We start from the raw sequence: 18,593 nt of genomic DNA on the forward strand, positions 1-18,593 counted from the left end.
ATTACAGGCTTCAAATATGTGAGCTATTATTTGAAGAAAAATATTCTCCAGATGTTTCCCACCTCCTTTGAGAATGGAAAAGAGGAAATGAGCGTAAGGTCCAGCAGAAGAGATTCCAATTAGATATTAGGGACTCTGTGAAGTACTGTAATTGGTCACTCAGAAATTGTGCAATCTCCTCCAGAGAGCTGTTGGAATGTGGTGCTTGTACATTCATTTCATGGGGTTATGTGTGTGGCAAAGCCTGATGAACTTCTCTAGTCCAGCATGTCCACGAGGTCACACTCTGCCGGTAGCCAGCAGGTGAGGTGCCTGGATGCTCTTAATTATAATGGAACTGAGGTTGTGAGTGAAACATACACCTCAAGCTTAGTTTTCATCAGTCCTGACATATGGAGATGGGCAGATGAACTGAAATCATTAAACATTTGTTGAGTGATCTAGCCCAATTTATCCATTGGCTTGATTGGCCAGTATCTGATGGGCTTATTTATTTGGATTCTGTTACCAGGTTCAGCATATTCACCTCACAAGTGGCTTCGTGACATCATGAATAACTAGTCCTAAGAACAGAGAGCACCAAATTCAGTTCAAGATCTTGTTTTCATAGTTTCAACCAACAAGAAGGCTTAATTGTTTGGAGGGCAGAATTGAATGAAAAAGTGAGTGTGTAGTTAGAGGAATCTGTACCTCAAAAATGAAATGGAGATGTGGTGCTCCTAGAACCAACAGGAGTTTTAAATTTCTACCTTGAACTATAACATGATATGTATATATCTGTTATAGTTCAATTCATATTATATATTAAATATTATATATTAAATATATATATTTGAATTTCAGAAAAACAATCAATCATGTAAGTACAGGATGGGGAGATAGCAATTAAAAGAATTAGCCTTAATAGTTTTACAGGTCCTGGCATGGTGACGAATGCCTATAAAACCACCATTTGGGAGGTAGGAGGTTAAGGTAGTAAGATTAGGGGTTCAAAGTCATCCACAGCAAGTTAGAAGCCAGTCTAGACTACATAATACTTTATCTTAAAAAATAGATAAAATAATGTATACCTAATTAATTAGCTATGAAATGATTAATAATTAGTATTCAAAGTGATTATAACTTTAATGTTTACCCTCTCTACTCCCCAGCCATTCTCAAGTTTCAGTTTTGTCATATATAAGCAATACTTTTGTCCAGAGACAATCTGGGCACAGTACTGAATGTATAGCACATGTATATCCATGCATAACACATCCCCACAAAAGGATTCCACTTTCAGATTTCAAAGTATGGAAGAGAAAAGAGGTTACTTACAAATATATTCTGGAAGAAACACCTGAGGTGATTAGTTTGCCTTCACTGCCACTGCACCAGGGAATATGTTTCACTGAGTTGCCATGGCAGCAATGAATGCTACATAGTTAACTTGCTCTGGATTCCCTGGAAGGACAAATATGTTTCCCTTTATTGTCTACAGTTTCTCCTCTCTTCCCTTAGAACCCACTCAGCAACTCAGTTCCCAGTAAAGTGGGTTCTTACAGAGCATGCTCCCAGTGAAGGAAGATCATGCCTCTCCCTCTCTGTTTCCTCTATAGCCATCACATCATCCTTACGTGTTGTGCCTGCTCCATGCATAATCCTCAAAGTGTTCAAAATACAATTCTCATGTACAGGTTAAACAAAAGTCAAAACTGTATTTAATGTGGTGACAAAGTCAATGTAAAATAAAGTTTAAAACCTTAATTTTTGAAAATCAACACGTAAAAAGAATATTGAGCTGGGTGGCAGTGGTGTACACCTTTAATCCCATCACTCAGGAGGCAGAGACAGGCAGATAGCTGTGAGTTCAAGACCAGCCTGGCCTACACAGAGAGTTCCAGGACATGCTCCAAAACCACAGAGGAACCCTGTCTCAAAAAAACAAAAAAAAGAATATTAATATTATACTAAATTAGATCAAAACTGGTTAATAGTATGACAAAAAGAACCTCATAATCCCAAAGTGCTAATCAATATCAATTACGGAGTAATTTATATCTGTAATACTAATCTATCTTACAACAAAATTCAGATCTCCGGTTAACCATGGAGTGGGCAAAGGATGGTCCCATAACCTTTTATTTTTTCCCTTTTATTGAAAATAGATTCTTTTCTCATATAGTATATTCTGATTGCACTTTCCCTGATCTCTTTTCTCCTCCCAGTTCCTCCCCACCTCCACTCCCATCCAGAGCCATTCCTTTTCTGTCATTAGAACAGAACAAGCTTCTAAGTGATAACATCCCAACATAACAGAAATAAAATATAACAAGGTAAAACAAAAGTCACCACATCAAAATTAGATAAGACAAACCAACAGAAGAAAGGAAGCTCAAGAGAAGACCAAAAATCCCTTGACCCACCTTGCTGTCCGGCTCACAAAATATGCTGCGGCAAGGTGGCACAAAGCTTGTGGCAGCAACCAACCAACATCGAATTTGATGTAAGGTCCATTCTACAAGATGGAACTCATCCCCAATATTGCTTGCATGACCAAGAACCAGAGACTAGATATCCCAGAGACCTGGCGTAAGACCAAATACTATTAGTCTTTAAAATAAAGAAAGTAGCAATAAAATGACTCCTCATGATATTCTCCTTTACTCAATATATCGGTGTCTTATTCAGTCATCATAAGAGAAGCTTTCTCCTGGAGTAGATGGAAACAAATACAGAATCCCACAGACAGATATTACACGGAGAAGGAGAGACCTTGGAACACACAGCTCTAAATGGCATATCTCCACCAAATTCCTACCCTCAGAACTCAGGGAACCCCCAAAGAAGAGTCGGCAGAAAGAGTGTAAGAGTCAGAGGGGATGGGGGACACCAAGAGAGCAAGGCCCTCACTGAGCAAAGGTCATGTGAACTCAGAGACGGAATTAACAAGCACAGGACCAGGTCCTCTGCATATATATTACAGCTGTCAATTTAGTACTTTTATGGGACTCCTGAGTGGGGCGCTGACTTAGTCAGGGTTGCTATTGCTGTGAAGAGACAGCATGATCATGACAACTCAAAAAAAAAAAAAAAACCTTTAATTACGGTGGAGGCTGACAGCTTCAGAGTTTAGTCCATTACCATCATGGCGGGAGCATGGCAGCTAGGAGTACGGCAGCATGTAAGCAGACGTAGTGCTGGAGATTTCTGTTTTGTTCAAAAGGCAACAGGAAGTTGTAGGGATAAGTCCCACCCCTTAGGGGGCGTGTTCGCCTCGGGCTAATGTCTGCCTATAAATTTGGCGAGCGTGCTCCAAGCTGTCTCTTCTACTTTCCTGGTCTCCGCAGGAACGGTGGTTCTGTAAGTCTATTTCTACATTAAAACTATATATATTTTTACAAACTGTCTGCATTCATTTACGCCGCTAAAGGAAGTGACCTGTCTCACTGAAAGTGGCTTTAGCATATATGAAACCTCAAAGCCCACCTCCACAGCGACACACTTCCTCCCAACAAAGCTACACCTCCTAATAGTCCCACTCCCTGTGATCTTATAGGGACCAATTACATTTAAACTACCAAAGTCTCTGGTTCTTGTGACCTTTTAACTAAGAACATTTTCACATGTCTTCTGGCCTTGTAATCAATTTCAGGATTTCTTAAGCCCCTCACCCCTTCACACACATGTAAACTCATCTTGCTACAGGAACACTGCCATATATGACTTTTTTTTTTTTGAGATAGAATTTCTCTGTGTAGCCCTGGCTGCCCTGGAACTCACTCTGTAGACCAAGCTGGCCTCACACTCAGAGATCTGTCTGCCTCTGTTCCCAAGTGCTGGGATTAAAGGTGTGAGCCTTAAGTATTTCTTACAAATTATTCATACAATTACAATTTTTTTAAAGTAACAAAGTTGAGTGACAATAGGTTGCTTCATGAGTGTTCCCATCATCGTTAATATCCGAACAGAAAATATTAATGCTTTAGGTTAACAACCATTGTAAGGACTATTTTAAGCAAAGGCTGAGATTTAATGAAATATTTTGAAAGTCCTTATCCATCTCAAGAGCTTTGATTATGAGGAACTGTCAATAAGCACCAAGAAACACCCTAAAAATCACAGTTTCTTTTTCTCCAGAAGGTTAGTAAATTGGCTAATGGATCAAAAATTATAAAGTTGGTTACAATTACATTTAAGTTTTGGTGAAACTTGTAGTAGGATGAGGCAAATAATGGAAGGCTAAAAAGGCCTAAAACTGAACTAAAAATTGAATTTGTCCAGAGGAAGATAGGTGCTATGAACTGATTTACCCATCTCAAAAATCTATGTTGAAATCTTAATCCCTGGTACCCCAGACTATGACTTTATTTAGAGATTAGCTCTTTAAAGGGTAAATTAAATTAAAATGAGGTCATTATGATGACTGCAAAACAAAACACACATGAAAAAGAGCACGTAAGGTCATACAATGAAGATTCCCATATACATCCCAGAGAAGCCCTCAACAGGGCCTCACCCCAACAGTGCATTTGGATGTCTATGCCTCCTTAATTGTACAAGAATAAATTTCTGTTAGTTACCTACTCTTCATTATGGTACCTGTAGCACAATGATACAGAAGATTTAAAATCTGAGGGATTAAAAAACAATAATAGTAATACCTAATGGAAAAAAGAACAAAATAAAGATGTCACTCTGTAGAGGACAGACAACGATGAGGGTGTACTTTTGAAACAATAAAACACTCACAGCTATGTTCTAATAAATAGGTGTGTCCCTCTTCTCCCATTTGGCCTCTTTTGAGGCATTATTTTAAAATAAACAAAGGACTGAAGAGACGCCTCAGTGGTTAAGAGCATTTGTTCTTACAGAGGACCCAGGTTTGGTTCCCAGCATCCACATGGCTGCTCACAACTGTCTATAACTCTAGTTCCAGGGGTTTTGAAAACCTAGCCTCTGTGGACACCAGGCATACATTTAGTATACATGCATGCATGCAGGCAAAATAGTCACACATTAATATAAAAATAAATAAATATTTTTTAAAAATCTCAATATTCAAATCTTCACTCATAATTTACTTCCCATTGATGTCTTCAACTACTGTCCTTCCCAGCTTTCCCGCTTCAAGTCATCCTTGAGTGCTTACTCCAGTGCTATACAGTTTGTGCTTGTGACCAAATTCCCACGTCATTATCCTAACCTACAGTATGATGCTGGAAGATGTATGAGAAATGATAAGGTCACAAGAGCAAAAACCTTCAGAATGTGATTGGTGTCCTTGGGAAAGAGCCAAAACAAATCTCTGTTCTCCCCCGACATGGCAAGAAAGTCAGAAGATTGACTGCTGTGAACCAGGAAGCAGTCCTCCCCAGACACCTGTCATCCGGCATCTTGATCTTGGACCTTGCAGCCTCCAGACCTCTGAGCTCTGTTTTGTACAACACCCAATCTGATGTACTGAGTCATGGAGGCTTTGATGAAGAAATGACAGCCTACTGCATATTTGTGAGACAAAACTGAGTAAACAGAGACTCCTGATTGGCTTTCTTTACGGCACTTGTATCCAATATTCAAACTTATTTTAACTTATCACCTGCCAATACTAGAAATCGAGTTAAATAAAATAAAACTCCATCATTTTACTAGGCCATTGTATCTTCTGTCCTTCCCCTCCAAAAATTAAACCTATAGTTCAATAACTAATTGTATCTAATGGATTAATTGCCCAGGAAAATGCAACCAAGAAATGTAGGCAGAATTTTCTGTCTTGCCAGCAGCTCCCCAAATAACCACATAAAGAGTTTCAATTTTTATTATAAATGCTTCGCTGATCGCTTAGCTTGTTTTTAGCTAGCTCTTATAACTTAAATTAATCCATTTCTATTCATCTATATCTACCTCGAGACTTGTTTACCTCATGGATGTACTTCCCGTCCTGCTCACTCTATGTCTCACACACCCTCCTCTCACTCTGCCCTTCTTCACCCTAGCATTCTCTCTGCCCTAAAAATCCTAGGCAGGATTATTATATTATTATAAAATTTTACTAACAATAAGAGAAACATGTCTTCATGGTGTACAAAAGGATTATTCCATGCTTTCCCCTTTTTGTCTAATTAAGAAGGAAGGTTTTAATGTTAACATAGTAAAATTATATACAACAAAACCGGTTATCAAGTAAGAATTACAGTTACAATATCAGTCACAGTATCCAGACCGTTTGTATTTGGCAATATAGAGAAAATACTCCATCAGTTGTTCTCTCCTGAGAACAGAGTTTCGTACTTAATTTACTTTCTACCATGATTAGGGAGAATTGTAACTGTCTAGTCTTCAACCTCATCAAAGACCTGAGAAAGACATAATAATACCTGAATAAACAGGAAGTACAGAGCAAGTGATTTCCAAATTTAAGAGATGACAGAAGCAGCTGGCTACCTGGACAGTCACCCTAGGTTCTTCTATAACATTGGGGCATCCAACTTTGGTCTATAGGCCTAGTAATCTGACAGACATTTTTGAGAAGCAGGGGATTTTGAAGAACTTGTCCTACATTGTCCTGGCAAAGTTTGGCAGTCACCTATTTTTGCTCCTGCTGGTCTAGTTTGGACAGTATACAGTTAACAAAGAGATAATTTTCTTTTAAGATACACAGAGAAGCAATTCTGGGAAATATTGGGAGAATATTCTGCCTCGTTCCCCTTTCTTCAAGGGATAAATCTAAGGCTCTTGAAAAAGCCCATATCAGAACAAGAAGCCCTAGAAGACTGGCAGATAAGAGGGGTTTGTCCCCATCACACCATAAACACACATAAACAAGACTAAGTTAGATACAAAGCTAAAATTGAAGGTTAAATACGTAAATACTGTTTGGTACAGCAATGCCAAATCTCATGAGGATAAATGTACAAAAGGTATGCTTAGATCTTCTAAAATAATACCTATCATGGTAGTATTATGTGTGCATTACAGGTCACACGAGAAAACTACAAGGAATATCCAGGAGGCTATTCAAAGTGATGAGGATTGGCAAATCTGACACCAGAATGAATTACAGCCTTGGTTCAACTATTCTTTTTTTGTCATATTTGAACATATTTTAATGGCTATCATTGCTTTATTCACATTAGGTTTATCGTTATTGCAGTTAACCTCTCATTTATTTTGGTTGGTGTCCTCCTTTGAAAGTCTTTGGCATTCCAGTTGGTTTTGATTGGTCTTTTTTGTTGTGCTGCATTAGTAATAACTTAATTTAAACAGTGATTTCAGCTTACAAAGAACTGATATTATTATTCACAGCAACTCTGAGAAAGAGGCAGAGATTGAAATTTTTGTGTCATACGTGAGGAAACTGAGACTCAGTGAAGATAAGGGATTGCTCAAGTATTAAGTATGGAGAATTGCAGAGCTGAAAGTCAAACAGGTTTTTTTGAGTCCCAGAGTATATGTCTCAAAGGGAATGAGAGCCTTCACTTAGTTCACCTAGCCGGCAAAGATGCAATGTCTACCCCATTAGATATTCTTATTTTCATGTATGCACAATTACACACACACACATACACATCAATCATAAAAGAATAAATAGCAAAAAAATTAGCAAAGAAAACTCACAGCATTGTGCTTTCCATTCTTAGAAAAAAAAGAGAGGCAAGGAAACCCACCACCATCACTTCCAAGCAGGGGTTCTCAGCTACTTCTTCCCTGTAGGTGTTTGTATATGGCAGCAAATCTGGTGTTCCTTGAGTTATATGAAAGAACCACTATACTACGTTGACCACCAAAACCATCTTCAGGGACCAGAAGGAAATTAGTAAGGATAAGTCTGGCGATAAATTCTAACCAAGGCCCTTCCATAAATATTCAAGTTAAAACTGAGCATGTAGTGATATGGGGCGGCGGCGGGGCTGCGTCCCCAACACCCCAGCCGCCTGCCCGGCTAGCTTATTCCCCGAAATAATTACACAGACACTGTATTCTTTTAAACACTGCTTGGCTCATTTCTACCTAGCCTCTTCTAGGCTAACTCTCGCACCTGGACTAGCCCATTTCTTATCATCTGTATAGCACCGGTCTTACCCGGAAGATTCTAGGTCGGAGCTTCATCGCGTGTGTCTGCCCAGGAGCGGGGCATGGCGTCTCTCTCTGAGGCGGCTGCTCCCGAGAGGAGAGATGTCGAGTCTGAGCTCACTTCCTCTTCCTCCCCGCGTTCTGTTCTGTTTACTCCTCCCATCTATCCTCTAACCAATGAGGAACAAGCAGTTTCTTTTAATTTAACCAATGACCTTCCTCCATCATGAGCAGAGTTTACTTAAATAAAAAACCAGAGAAATGATAGAAGGCTGACTGGATGAGATGGTTTGAGAGAAAGGCCAAGCCTCTGAGAGGACCTGGTAGAAGGAAACTCAGTCCTGCTGAGTACCTTGTCTTTTAAGCATTATTTTGCCTTCTAGTTTTCCAGCATTTCCCAAGTGCATCCCAGTTTAAAGATTATTTAAGTGTAAACTAGCACATCAGCCAAACTGCTGAAAAGGTGATGGCAAGCATGCGAGTCCATTACTAAGGTTCAATAATGGAGTTCATTCACCCTGAAGGGTAGAATTACATTCTAATGAAGTCCTAGCATCTATGTTATAAGGGATTGCCATATATTTCTGGTGTGAATTAACATGTTCAGCTTTCTAATGAGTACCTAAAGACACTGAATATTAAAATCAGGCAGAATTTCAAATAAAACTGAGACCTATTTTTTAACAAGTGAAAATCTGGAAGGGCTTTACTTAGCAACTAATATCTAGACAAAAAAATAAGGTTGAAGTACCCGTCTCAGTGGGTGAAAACAGTAGGGTGTAGAGTATGCTGGATTTGAGTTTTAGAGAAATTATTTATGTTGCGTTGAATATTTGTAAACTAACTCTGGAAAAAAAAACATGGAAGAGCAATGAGAAAATAGGGGATTTAAAAACTAAAGTTGATGCAAAATTTATTCTTTTCCCAATGTGCATTGCTACTCCTTAAAGGTATGCACCTCTGTCATCATTCCCAGTGTAGCTCCCTGAGGCCAGGACTCAGTGATTATATTATATCCAACCTTGTATTTCTCAGATGGGCCTAGCACTGTTTCTGATAGGAATTTACTAAATTATGGTGTACTTTTTTTTTTACAGCAGATGTTCTTTTAAACCTAAAATAATTTAATATTAATAAAAATAAGCCAGTACTCATTTTATGGTTCTTTCCAAATGGCTTCTAATAACCACTTAATCATTTAGAGGGGCAGAAGATAACAATAATATCTAACTCCTCTCACCAGTCCATGTCTTAGTCAGACATTAAAATAAACAGTTCTTCCTTGCAACTGTGCTGATTATATCATGGAGAATGCTTTATAAATCATTTTAATGACTCATGTACTTCATTTGTTCCCTGAAGGAAAGAAATGATTAATTTGTATATTTAGAAAAATGAGAAAGCAATGAATTTTCTGATAGGGATTCACATTAAATATTTTCTTAGTTCTGGTTTTTGATTTTTGTTTTGTTTCGTTTTTGTCTTCTTTTGCTTTATTAACTAATCCTTCTGTATTCTGTTCAGATACCTGGCATCACCCTTGAATTGGATGGCACAAATTCAATGCCGAAGCCGAACATCATAATCTAGAATTAAGTTAGGTAGATAGTTAATTGCAAAGAAAAACTCCCATGGAAACAGAAGTTAAATTAGTTGTACACACGTCTTTTTGAGATGTTCCAGGACATAGTTACATTAACAATGATTGTGATGCTCTTGCTCCTTCTCATTCTCCAGTGTTATGAGACTCTCTATTTTGCAATTAGTCTTTTAATAAGGCATAGAGTACAACACCAACTCAAGACCAGTACAGGTTCCTCAGTGGTGGGAGAGAGGACACTACACAGACTTCCAAGTGTGCTGTGCCTGCCCCCTCATGTCCATTAGTGCACATGGCATGTCCCTGGGCTGTTTGGTCTCCGCCCTAGGGTGTTACCACATACAAGTCTCCTCAATCTGGTCTTTATAAGCAGATAAGCTCCCATTTATATTTATTCTATTAACTGTTGACTTGCAAAGAGCACCATTAAATAGAAACAGTTTGTTCTTGTGAATAGTCAGACATCGCCCTCTGTCTTATTTATACAACTAATTTGCCTTGTAAACTTCCTTTCTTTCATAAAACTTCAAAGATAAACTTTAATGGACGCTGGCTCCAGCTAACCAAATTCTGAACGAATCACTTCATAGTATTTAAATCGAAGCAAGAAGTACATAATTACGGCAGTGATTTTTAAAACGACTGTCTGGCACTATCAAATGGAATGTCCTTTTTCTGTAGTTTTTGGTGTTGTTTTTATACTTATTGTACCTTCATATTTACATGTATTTATGACACCTCAAGGCATCCAGGAAAGCATCTAGCAGATGAGCAATCTCTGCTCCTGTCATAGACCAGACATTTTTAACTGTTTGCAGTTAGAAACCCATTTCTGTCCTATTGAGCAAGGCTAGAAATATCTGAGTCAAAGTGTTAAAGAGATAAAACCCAATTTTTCTCTCTTATAAATTTAAGGATGGATGTAGCTCCTCCATGGTCAGCCAGTGCTCAAGTTTGTTGCTCTACAATCCCCAATACATAGATTTTTATGACATAGTCCCAAGGGCTCTGGTTCATTTCCAGGCAATAAATATATTAGCAATCCAGCCAGCAAGGAGGAAGAGAGGGAGGAGCATTCTCACTGCTTCCAAGGAGCCTTCTAGAAAGCAGCAGTAGCATCTATTAAAATTATATTCAATTGGCAAAAATTGGCAAAATCATCACAACTATCTGGATGTCTTTATTCTGAGTTTCTCTATTCCACACTAAAAGCTGGGTTTTCTGACATTATGGGGGAAATTGCAGAATTGGTGTTTGGAGACGCTAGCAATCTCTAGACTACATTCCACTAATTGCCTTCATTTGACTGACCTGACTCTTCTGGCATTTGTTCTCATTCTAATTAAAAGCTAGCATCTTCATTTCATCATCCTTCCTCTTATAAAGCTCTGGCAATGAAGACTGTGGATTTGCCCACTTTCTGTAATCTCTTGTCTCTAAGCCGATAGCAGTCTCTTGGCCTGCAGGTCCTCACTGTGTCGGTGTGTTCCTTTTTCTGCAGGTGATGGCTGTGCCACCCAGGCCTCAACAGCTGCTGGGAGTGCTGCTCACCATCTCACTGAGCTCCGTCAGGCTCGCTCAGGCTGGTGCCTACTATGGAATCAAGCCGCTGCCACCTCAAATTCCTCCTCAGATACCACCGCAAATTCCACAATACCAGCCCCTGGGCCAGCAAGTACCTCACATGCCTTTGGGCAAAGATGGCCTTTCCATGGGCAAGGAGATGCCTCACATGCAGTATGGCAAAGAGTACCCACACCTACCCCAATATATGAAGGAAATCCAACCTGTGCCAAGAATGGGCAAGGAGGTGTTACCAAAGAAAGGCAAAGGTAACATCATATTACACTGTTTCAAAATAGCAGTGCTACAGACTCCTAAACTATAAAAGCTGAGAGGGAAAAATATAATTCAGGGACTTTTATTTTTAAATATGTTATTGCTGTGAATCACATGCAGTTCTTGCAAAGTTCAAATTTAAAGAAAGATACAGGGAAAGGGCCTTTAGGTCAGGTTATGCAATTCCAAGTGGTCAAACATGAAATCATATACATACAAGCAACACTAAATAGACTCAGCAGGTTTTACTTATATATTTATGCACTATACACACACACACACACACACACACACAGCCATAAGTAAAGGAAAAGAAGCCTTGAGTTTGAGAGGGATGGGGAGCACATGGAAGGGGCTAGAGGAAAGAATGGAAAGGGGAAATGATGTAATCATATTTTAATTTAAAAATAAAAATTATTACAGGGGTTTGATCTTCATCATTAATAAAAAGTTAAAGTTATAACTTATATTTGGTTTTAATATTTTAGCTAACATCAGACTGAACAAAGCATATTTAACCAGAGTCTATCCTTAAATATATTATTAATTTATTTAAACAGTCACCAGCTCTCTAGTGAGCACTTGGCTGGGGCTTAGACTCTGAGCAGACGCAGGGAGTTCAAGGAGCAGAAGGATAAAACTACGGGGTTAAAGAAGAGTAACAAGTCACTCTTCCAAGTCAAGAAAACAATATTTTGGGGAACTTATACAAAATAAAACTCAAATGAAAGCATTTCACAAACAGGTGCTACACATAAGAGTTTTCAGTACTGCTCCAAAGTACACAAGTCCGTCACTAAGCCATTAGGAAGCTAAAATGCACAGAAAAATTTCCCATCACTTCCTAGGACTATGTATTAGGTCTATTACACCTACAAAGTACTCCTTGCTGTGAGATGCTCATAGCATGTGTGGGGGAAATGGGAACCATAGAGTAGCAATCACCATGAAGGATGTGGAGGACATGAAGAAGCCTAGCTGCCTAGAACCCAGAAATCAGAGGAAATTACTCGTTCACTCCCCTGGTCTTTAAAATAAGATTGTTGGGAGAATCAGAGGCGTAAGGCAAGTGGTGCTGAGTCAGCACTAAAGCATCGAGGGGTTTTGTGTGACTGCAGCTGTCAGTCATTCCAGATGCTCAGGCAGAGGGGAATGTGCTCCAGGCCCTGTGCTAAATAAACATCAGGGATCCCAGAGCAATAAGATGTGATACTTCAGGGTGCTGGCCTATGCCTGTAGTCCGGAGGCTGTGGCAGAAGGACCACAAACGCAAGGCCACCCTGGGCTCCACACATGTAGTGTTAATATATATTAGGAGGTTCTCAGATTTTCCCTTGACTACAGTTTGTTTACTAGTGTGTGTTAATGTAAGTATTCCTCATATTTTTACTCTCCAGGAGCTTGTATACCTTTTAGGGAGTCATCTAGGTGAGAGGTTCTTAACATGGGGGTCAATAACCCCCTTGGGTGTATAGCAACCCTTTCACATGGGTTATCTAAGATCATCGGAACATGCAGATATTTACATTACAATTCGTAACAGTAGCAAAAACAGTTATGAAATAGCATTTTACAGATGGGGAACTGTATTAAAAGGTTGCAGTATTAGGAAGTTTGAGAGAGGCCTGTTCCAGGTCCTTTTCCCCCCTCCCTCTTGCATGGCCTGCCTGGCTTCTGGTGCGTCTTGTATCTATTCAGATGATTACTCCTACCTGGGAAGAATATGGCTTCTAAGATTCTCTTTTGTTTCCTGGCAGTAGTTCTGCAGATAGCACAATGATCAGGCTTACAGGCTAAAAGAAGACTTTAAAAGCACATATTTCATGTCTCCATTCCCCCACTTCTCCCAGGAGCATGGAATATCCAGAGCTGTTTGTCTGCAAAGCACAGCATACTCTCACATGTGCTTTGTATTTCAGTAGCAAGGTATGAGGGCTGCCCCATGTATTCTCTAGAATGCAGCTGTGTTATTCTGGCTATGGCCGTAGGAAGTCAGTGATGCTGACAGCTTAAGTAACCTAGTCAAAACCTCATGCCCAGGCCAGAAAGAGAAACAAGATGTCCTCTTTCTAAATCAAGCTTCTCTCCTAGTCTGAACTGAATGCTCATTAAACCTAAACTTCTAAGAGAAGCAATTTCTTCAAAATCGTATATTTGAGGTTTGAGAAACCTTATACCATGTCAAAGACACTAAGCAAATCCATTGGGTCTTGAAGATAGATGTGGAGAGATGTTGTCAAACCACACACGAAATAAAAAGCTTTCCTTTTTCCTGGGTCCATGGCAGAGTGATTTTCATCACCATATTTCAGCACATAAGGAAACATCATTTAGCCCTGCATTATTAAATTAAAAAAATAATACAAGCCAGCTGGGCACAGATAGACAAGCACCGTGGGTCTGACTAACATGTAGTATTATATCAATGCACAGAAGCAGAGACAAGAATGTTGGTGGTTCCTATAGCAGATGCTAAGAGGTATTAGGAGTTGAGAAGAGGAATGGATGGAGAAGACAATGGTCAAGAGATACAAAGCCTCAGGCAGGCAGGAAAAATATGATTTTGATTTTTATTTATTTTTAGTTTTATTACCAAATGTGGTAAATATATTTATTTAAAATTAATAAAAACTTCAAATGTTGTACCCACAAAAATAAGTATGTAAGGTGATAGAAATGCTGATTAGATGGTTTAATTATTCCACATTTGATTCATAAATTGTATACTTTGAAACCCATAAACACACCATGTAACTTGTCAATTTATAATGAAATCTCTCAATTGATAAGACAGTCATGGAAAAATACAATATAATTTCAAGTAGAACAGTTTAAAAAAATAAAAACAGAGTATGACTCCAGCATTCTCTAAAATACACACAAATGTGTGCCTTAAACAAATGAGCTGAAAATACCCTACCTCTGCCATGTGGGCTCAATGGCAATGAGTTGTTGTTGTTGGTCCTTTCATTACATAACTCGAACCTTCCCAAATTCTGTATGAATACACTATGGTGTCTTCAACTTTTGCACGTGGAAAATTTTTGTTTGATTATTTTTCAGCTTTTAAAATTTAACCAGTGCTGATACAAGCATCTGAATATAAGAGTTTCCCCCAACAACTCAGACACATCGCAGAACCTGGCAGCTTAAATTTTCCTTAAAATCCTGGTATCATACAGGAGAAGGCTTGGGAAGATGAGCATATTATCTCTAGCCTTCCCTTTTGATACATAACAGGCAAATGTGTCCAAATTAAGTGACTACTATTACTTCCTTCAAATAAGGGATAACCATTCTCCCTGCTTCTTTCTCTGCTTTTCCAGGAGAAATACCTTTAGCCAGTTTGCGAGGAGAACAAGGTCCCCGTGGAGAACCTGGACCAAGAGGACCACCTGGGCCACCAGGTTTGCCAGGTCATGGAATGCCTGGAATCAAAGGAAAACCAGGGCCACAGGGATATCCAGGAATTGGAAAGCCGGGTATGCCTGGGATGCCTGGAAAGCCAGGAGCCATGGGAATGCCTGGAGCCAAAGGTGAAATTGGACCCAAAGGGGAAGTCGGGCCTATGGGAATCCCAGGACCACAAGGACCTCCAGGACCTCATGGACTTCCTGGCATCGGGAAACCGGGTGGGCCAGGGTTACCAGGGCAACCAGGAGCAAAAGGTGAAAGAGGGCCCAAAGGACCACCCGGACCTCCGGGTCTTCAGGGTCCCAAAGGAGAGAAGGGCTTCGGGATGCCAGGCTTGCCGGGTCTGAAGGGTCCTCCAGGTATGCATGGCCCTCCTGGCCCAGTTGGGCTGCCAGGAGTCGGAAAACCAGGAGTAACAGGCTTTCCTGGACCCCAGGGTCCCCTGGGGAAGCCAGGCCCTCCAGGGGAACCTGGACCACAAGGTCTTATTGGTGTGCCAGGAGTTCAAGGACCTCCCGGGATGCCTGGAGTTGGAAAACCGGGCCAGGATGGAATCCCTGGCCAGCCAGGATTTCCAGGTGGTAAAGGGGAGCAAGGACTGCCAGGGTTGCCTGGACCCCCAGGCCTCCCAGGGGTTGGAAAGCCAGGCTTCCCAGGACCCAAAGGGGACCGGGGCATCGGGGGTGTTCCTGGGGCTCTTGGACCAAGAGGGGAAAAAGGACCAGCAGGTGCTCCTGGAGTGGGAGGTCCTCCTGGAGAACCAGGCCTACCTGGAATGCCAGGGCCCATGGGCCCACCAGGTGCTATTGGTTTCCCTGGGCCCAAAGGAGAAGGTGGGGTGGCAGGACCACAGGGTCCACCAGGTCCTAAGGGTGAGCCAGGCCTCCAAGGCTTCCCTGGGAAGCCAGGTTTTCTTGGTGAAGTAGGTCCCCCTGGCATGAGGGGTTTGCCTGGTCCTATTGGACCCAAGGGGGAAGCTGGTCACAAAGGGTTGCCAGGGCTTCCTGGAGTTCCGGGGCTGCTTGGACCCAAGGGAGAACCAGGCATACCCGGGGATCAGGGTCTACAGGGACCCCCAGGCATTCCAGGGATTGTAGGACCTAGTGGCCCTATTGGACCACCTGGGATTCCGGGCCCCAAAGGAGAACCAGGCCTCCCAGGCCCCCCTGGATTTCCCGGTGTAGGGAAGCCAGGAGTGGCAGGCCTTCACGGTCCCCCGGGGAAACCTGGTGCCCTTGGGCCTCAGGGCCAGCCTGGTCTTCCTGGGCCCCCAGGCCCTCCAGGGCCCCCAGGACCCCCAGCTGTGATGCCCCCTACACCACCGCCCCAGGGAGAATACCTGCCAGACATGGGACTAGGAATTGATGGAGTGAAACCTCCGCATGCCTATGCGGGCAAGAAGGGCAAGAACGGTGGGCCAGCCTATGAGATGCCTGCGTTTACTGCAGAGCTGACTGCCCCTTTCCCACCGGTGGGGGCCCCAGTAAAGTTTGACAAGCTGCTCTACAACGGCAGACAGAACTACAACCCGCAGACGGGCATCTTCACCTGTGAAGTCCCGGGTGTCTACTACTTTGCTTACCATGTTCACTGCAAGGGAGGCAACGTGTGGGTTGCGCTCTTCAAGAACAACGAACCCGTGATGTACACTTACGACGAGTACAAGAAGGGCTTTCTGGACCAGGCTTCTGGGAGTGCAGTCCTGCTCCTCCGGCCCGGAGACCGGGTGTTCCTCCAGATGCCCTCAGAACAGGCGGCCGGACTGTACGCCGGGCAATATGTCCACTCCTCCTTTTCAGGATATTTATTGTATCCCATGTAAAAAAGAAAAAGAAAGAAAAAGAGAGATTTAATAGAAGAAAAGAAAATGACACATCAAAAAATCCAATTATAAACAATGCTTCAAAACACTTAAATAGTTGGAAAGTTGTTTTTAAGTGAAAATTTAGGCCATCATGTACAAATAAAAACTAAGATGCATGTTTAATACTGTGCACAGCAGATTGTAACAGAATGATGGGACAGATTTATGGATCAAGTACAGACATGTGTGTTGTGCCCACTGGACTCACATTAGCTGTTGCACGTTATATGATGGTTTCATAGCCTGCTTATTCAAATCAGTCAAAATATGTCAGTCTGGATGATCATAGCTAATGAAAGTCACTCCTTCCTTGTGCTCCCTTGAAAAAGTATTTTTGAATATGCCTTGAGAGGTTCCCGGTGACAGTTACATACAGTATTTATTTGCATAATTTCCTCTCTATTTGTGCAGATGTTTTGCTGTGGGATGTTGGAGAGTTGTTCTGTAGTGCCAAGACCATGGTAATCTCTAGTCCAAAGGCGATTTCTCCATGTCAGAGGCTGTGCGTTTAGCTGCGGGACTACTTAGTCAGAACTGTGTGTTTGTGGTCTCCCCAGAGGAGCAGGTGTGCCGACGGCCCATTGCATATTTGCTCAGCACTCTCTTTGTCGAGCACTGGGCGAGAGTCTAGTGTGTGATATAGGGCAGAGTGCACAGGGTTCGTAATTTAGCTCAGAGACGTTAATGCATTAGCTCACCTAAAGAGCTTCAGTTTGGCATTTTTCTGGAACCCAATTTTCTTTTTCTTTTCTTTTTTCTTCTTCTTCCTTCCTGTAATTTATACTATAGCCTAAACAATATAAACAGATTTTTTTAAAAGTCTTCCTCAAATAACTTTGCCACTTTGTGAACTTTTATTATTAAAAGCAACGATCAGTTATGTTTACATGCGTTTAAAAAATCCCCCTAATTTGCCCATACAACCAATGGTAGTAAGGTTTCCATTTGTCCATACATGTTTTAGTAGCTGTGTTTTTTCCCAGTAACTATGAATTTTAAAAATATGATTTATATTATGAGGTTCCAAAGTCAATTGCCAAAATCCAAGCCATTTTTTTTAATTTGGGAAAAAACGTTCAGAATTATATGTGAAAATAATTAATTTTAAAAGAGTAATTAAAAGATTTGATATTTAATAGCAGATGTGTTGTTTCCAGCTATAGTAACTAAAATTGTAGGGAAATGACCGTTTCTTTAACATCAGCCTTTGGAAGAGGTGGCTGGAATGTCACAAAGCTTGGGGAGCCCATGCCTATGACGTCACCACACACTCAGCACCACAGCCGAAACAGGTTTGAAAGGAGAAAGAAATGTTTCAGAGTCTCACTAAGGCACATACTAGATTCTTTGGGCACTGCTCCAAACACAAGCAGTTGAAAGTTTCCTCTTCATTTGCTGTTAGTTATTTAGGGAAATAACGTGGGGCTGCAACAATGATCTAATCTCCTCTCTTAGGAATTTAAGAGTCAGGAATTGAAGAGATAGACATAGATTGGAAAAGACACAAATAAATACAGTATAAAACATGAGCTATTCCAAATCCGAATTATTTTACCACCACAAATTTTCTTATCCTGGCTTAATATTCGTCTTTTCCTTTTTATGATACACAGGCTCCATTTTTCTCAAATTTTAAGACAAATGAGTTCATTAGCACAAGGTTTCTCATTCACCGTTCATTGTACAAAGCACTTTCTCATCCGAAAGGAGTCCTACCTAGCCTTCACGTGCAAAGTAAGCAGCATTTCTGTGGATAGCTGTCCTTTGGGTTGCTCCTGAGGACACTGGCTTGTAGTGAGTGATTAGAAGTCACAAGGGTCCCTG

The 18,593-nt window shown here is 41.0% G+C and overlaps 1 protein-coding gene across 1 annotated transcript in view; it reads left to right on the forward strand.

Annotated features, from left to right (window-relative positions):
* Col8a1 (collagen type VIII alpha 1 chain) overlaps positions 1 to 16,751 on the forward strand; it is a 128,037-nt gene extending 111,286 nt beyond the window's left edge. Inside the window, exons 3-4 of the mRNA XM_075961831.1 lie at positions 11,154 to 11,484; positions 14,818 to 16,751. Coding sequence (XP_075817946.1) covers positions 11,157 to 11,484; positions 14,818 to 16,727 — 2,238 coding nt within the window. The 5' untranslated portion in view covers positions 11,154 to 11,156 and the 3' untranslated portion in view covers positions 16,728 to 16,751. The remainder of the gene's footprint in view (positions 1 to 11,153; positions 11,485 to 14,817) is intronic.
* Positions 16,752 to 18,593: the final 1,842 nt, after the last annotated feature.

Source organism: Microtus pennsylvanicus, chromosome 1 (assembly GCF_037038515.1).
Source record: "Microtus pennsylvanicus isolate mMicPen1 chromosome 1, mMicPen1.hap1, whole genome shotgun sequence".
Classification (NCBI taxonomy): Eukaryota; Metazoa; Chordata; class Mammalia; order Rodentia; family Cricetidae; genus Microtus; species Microtus pennsylvanicus.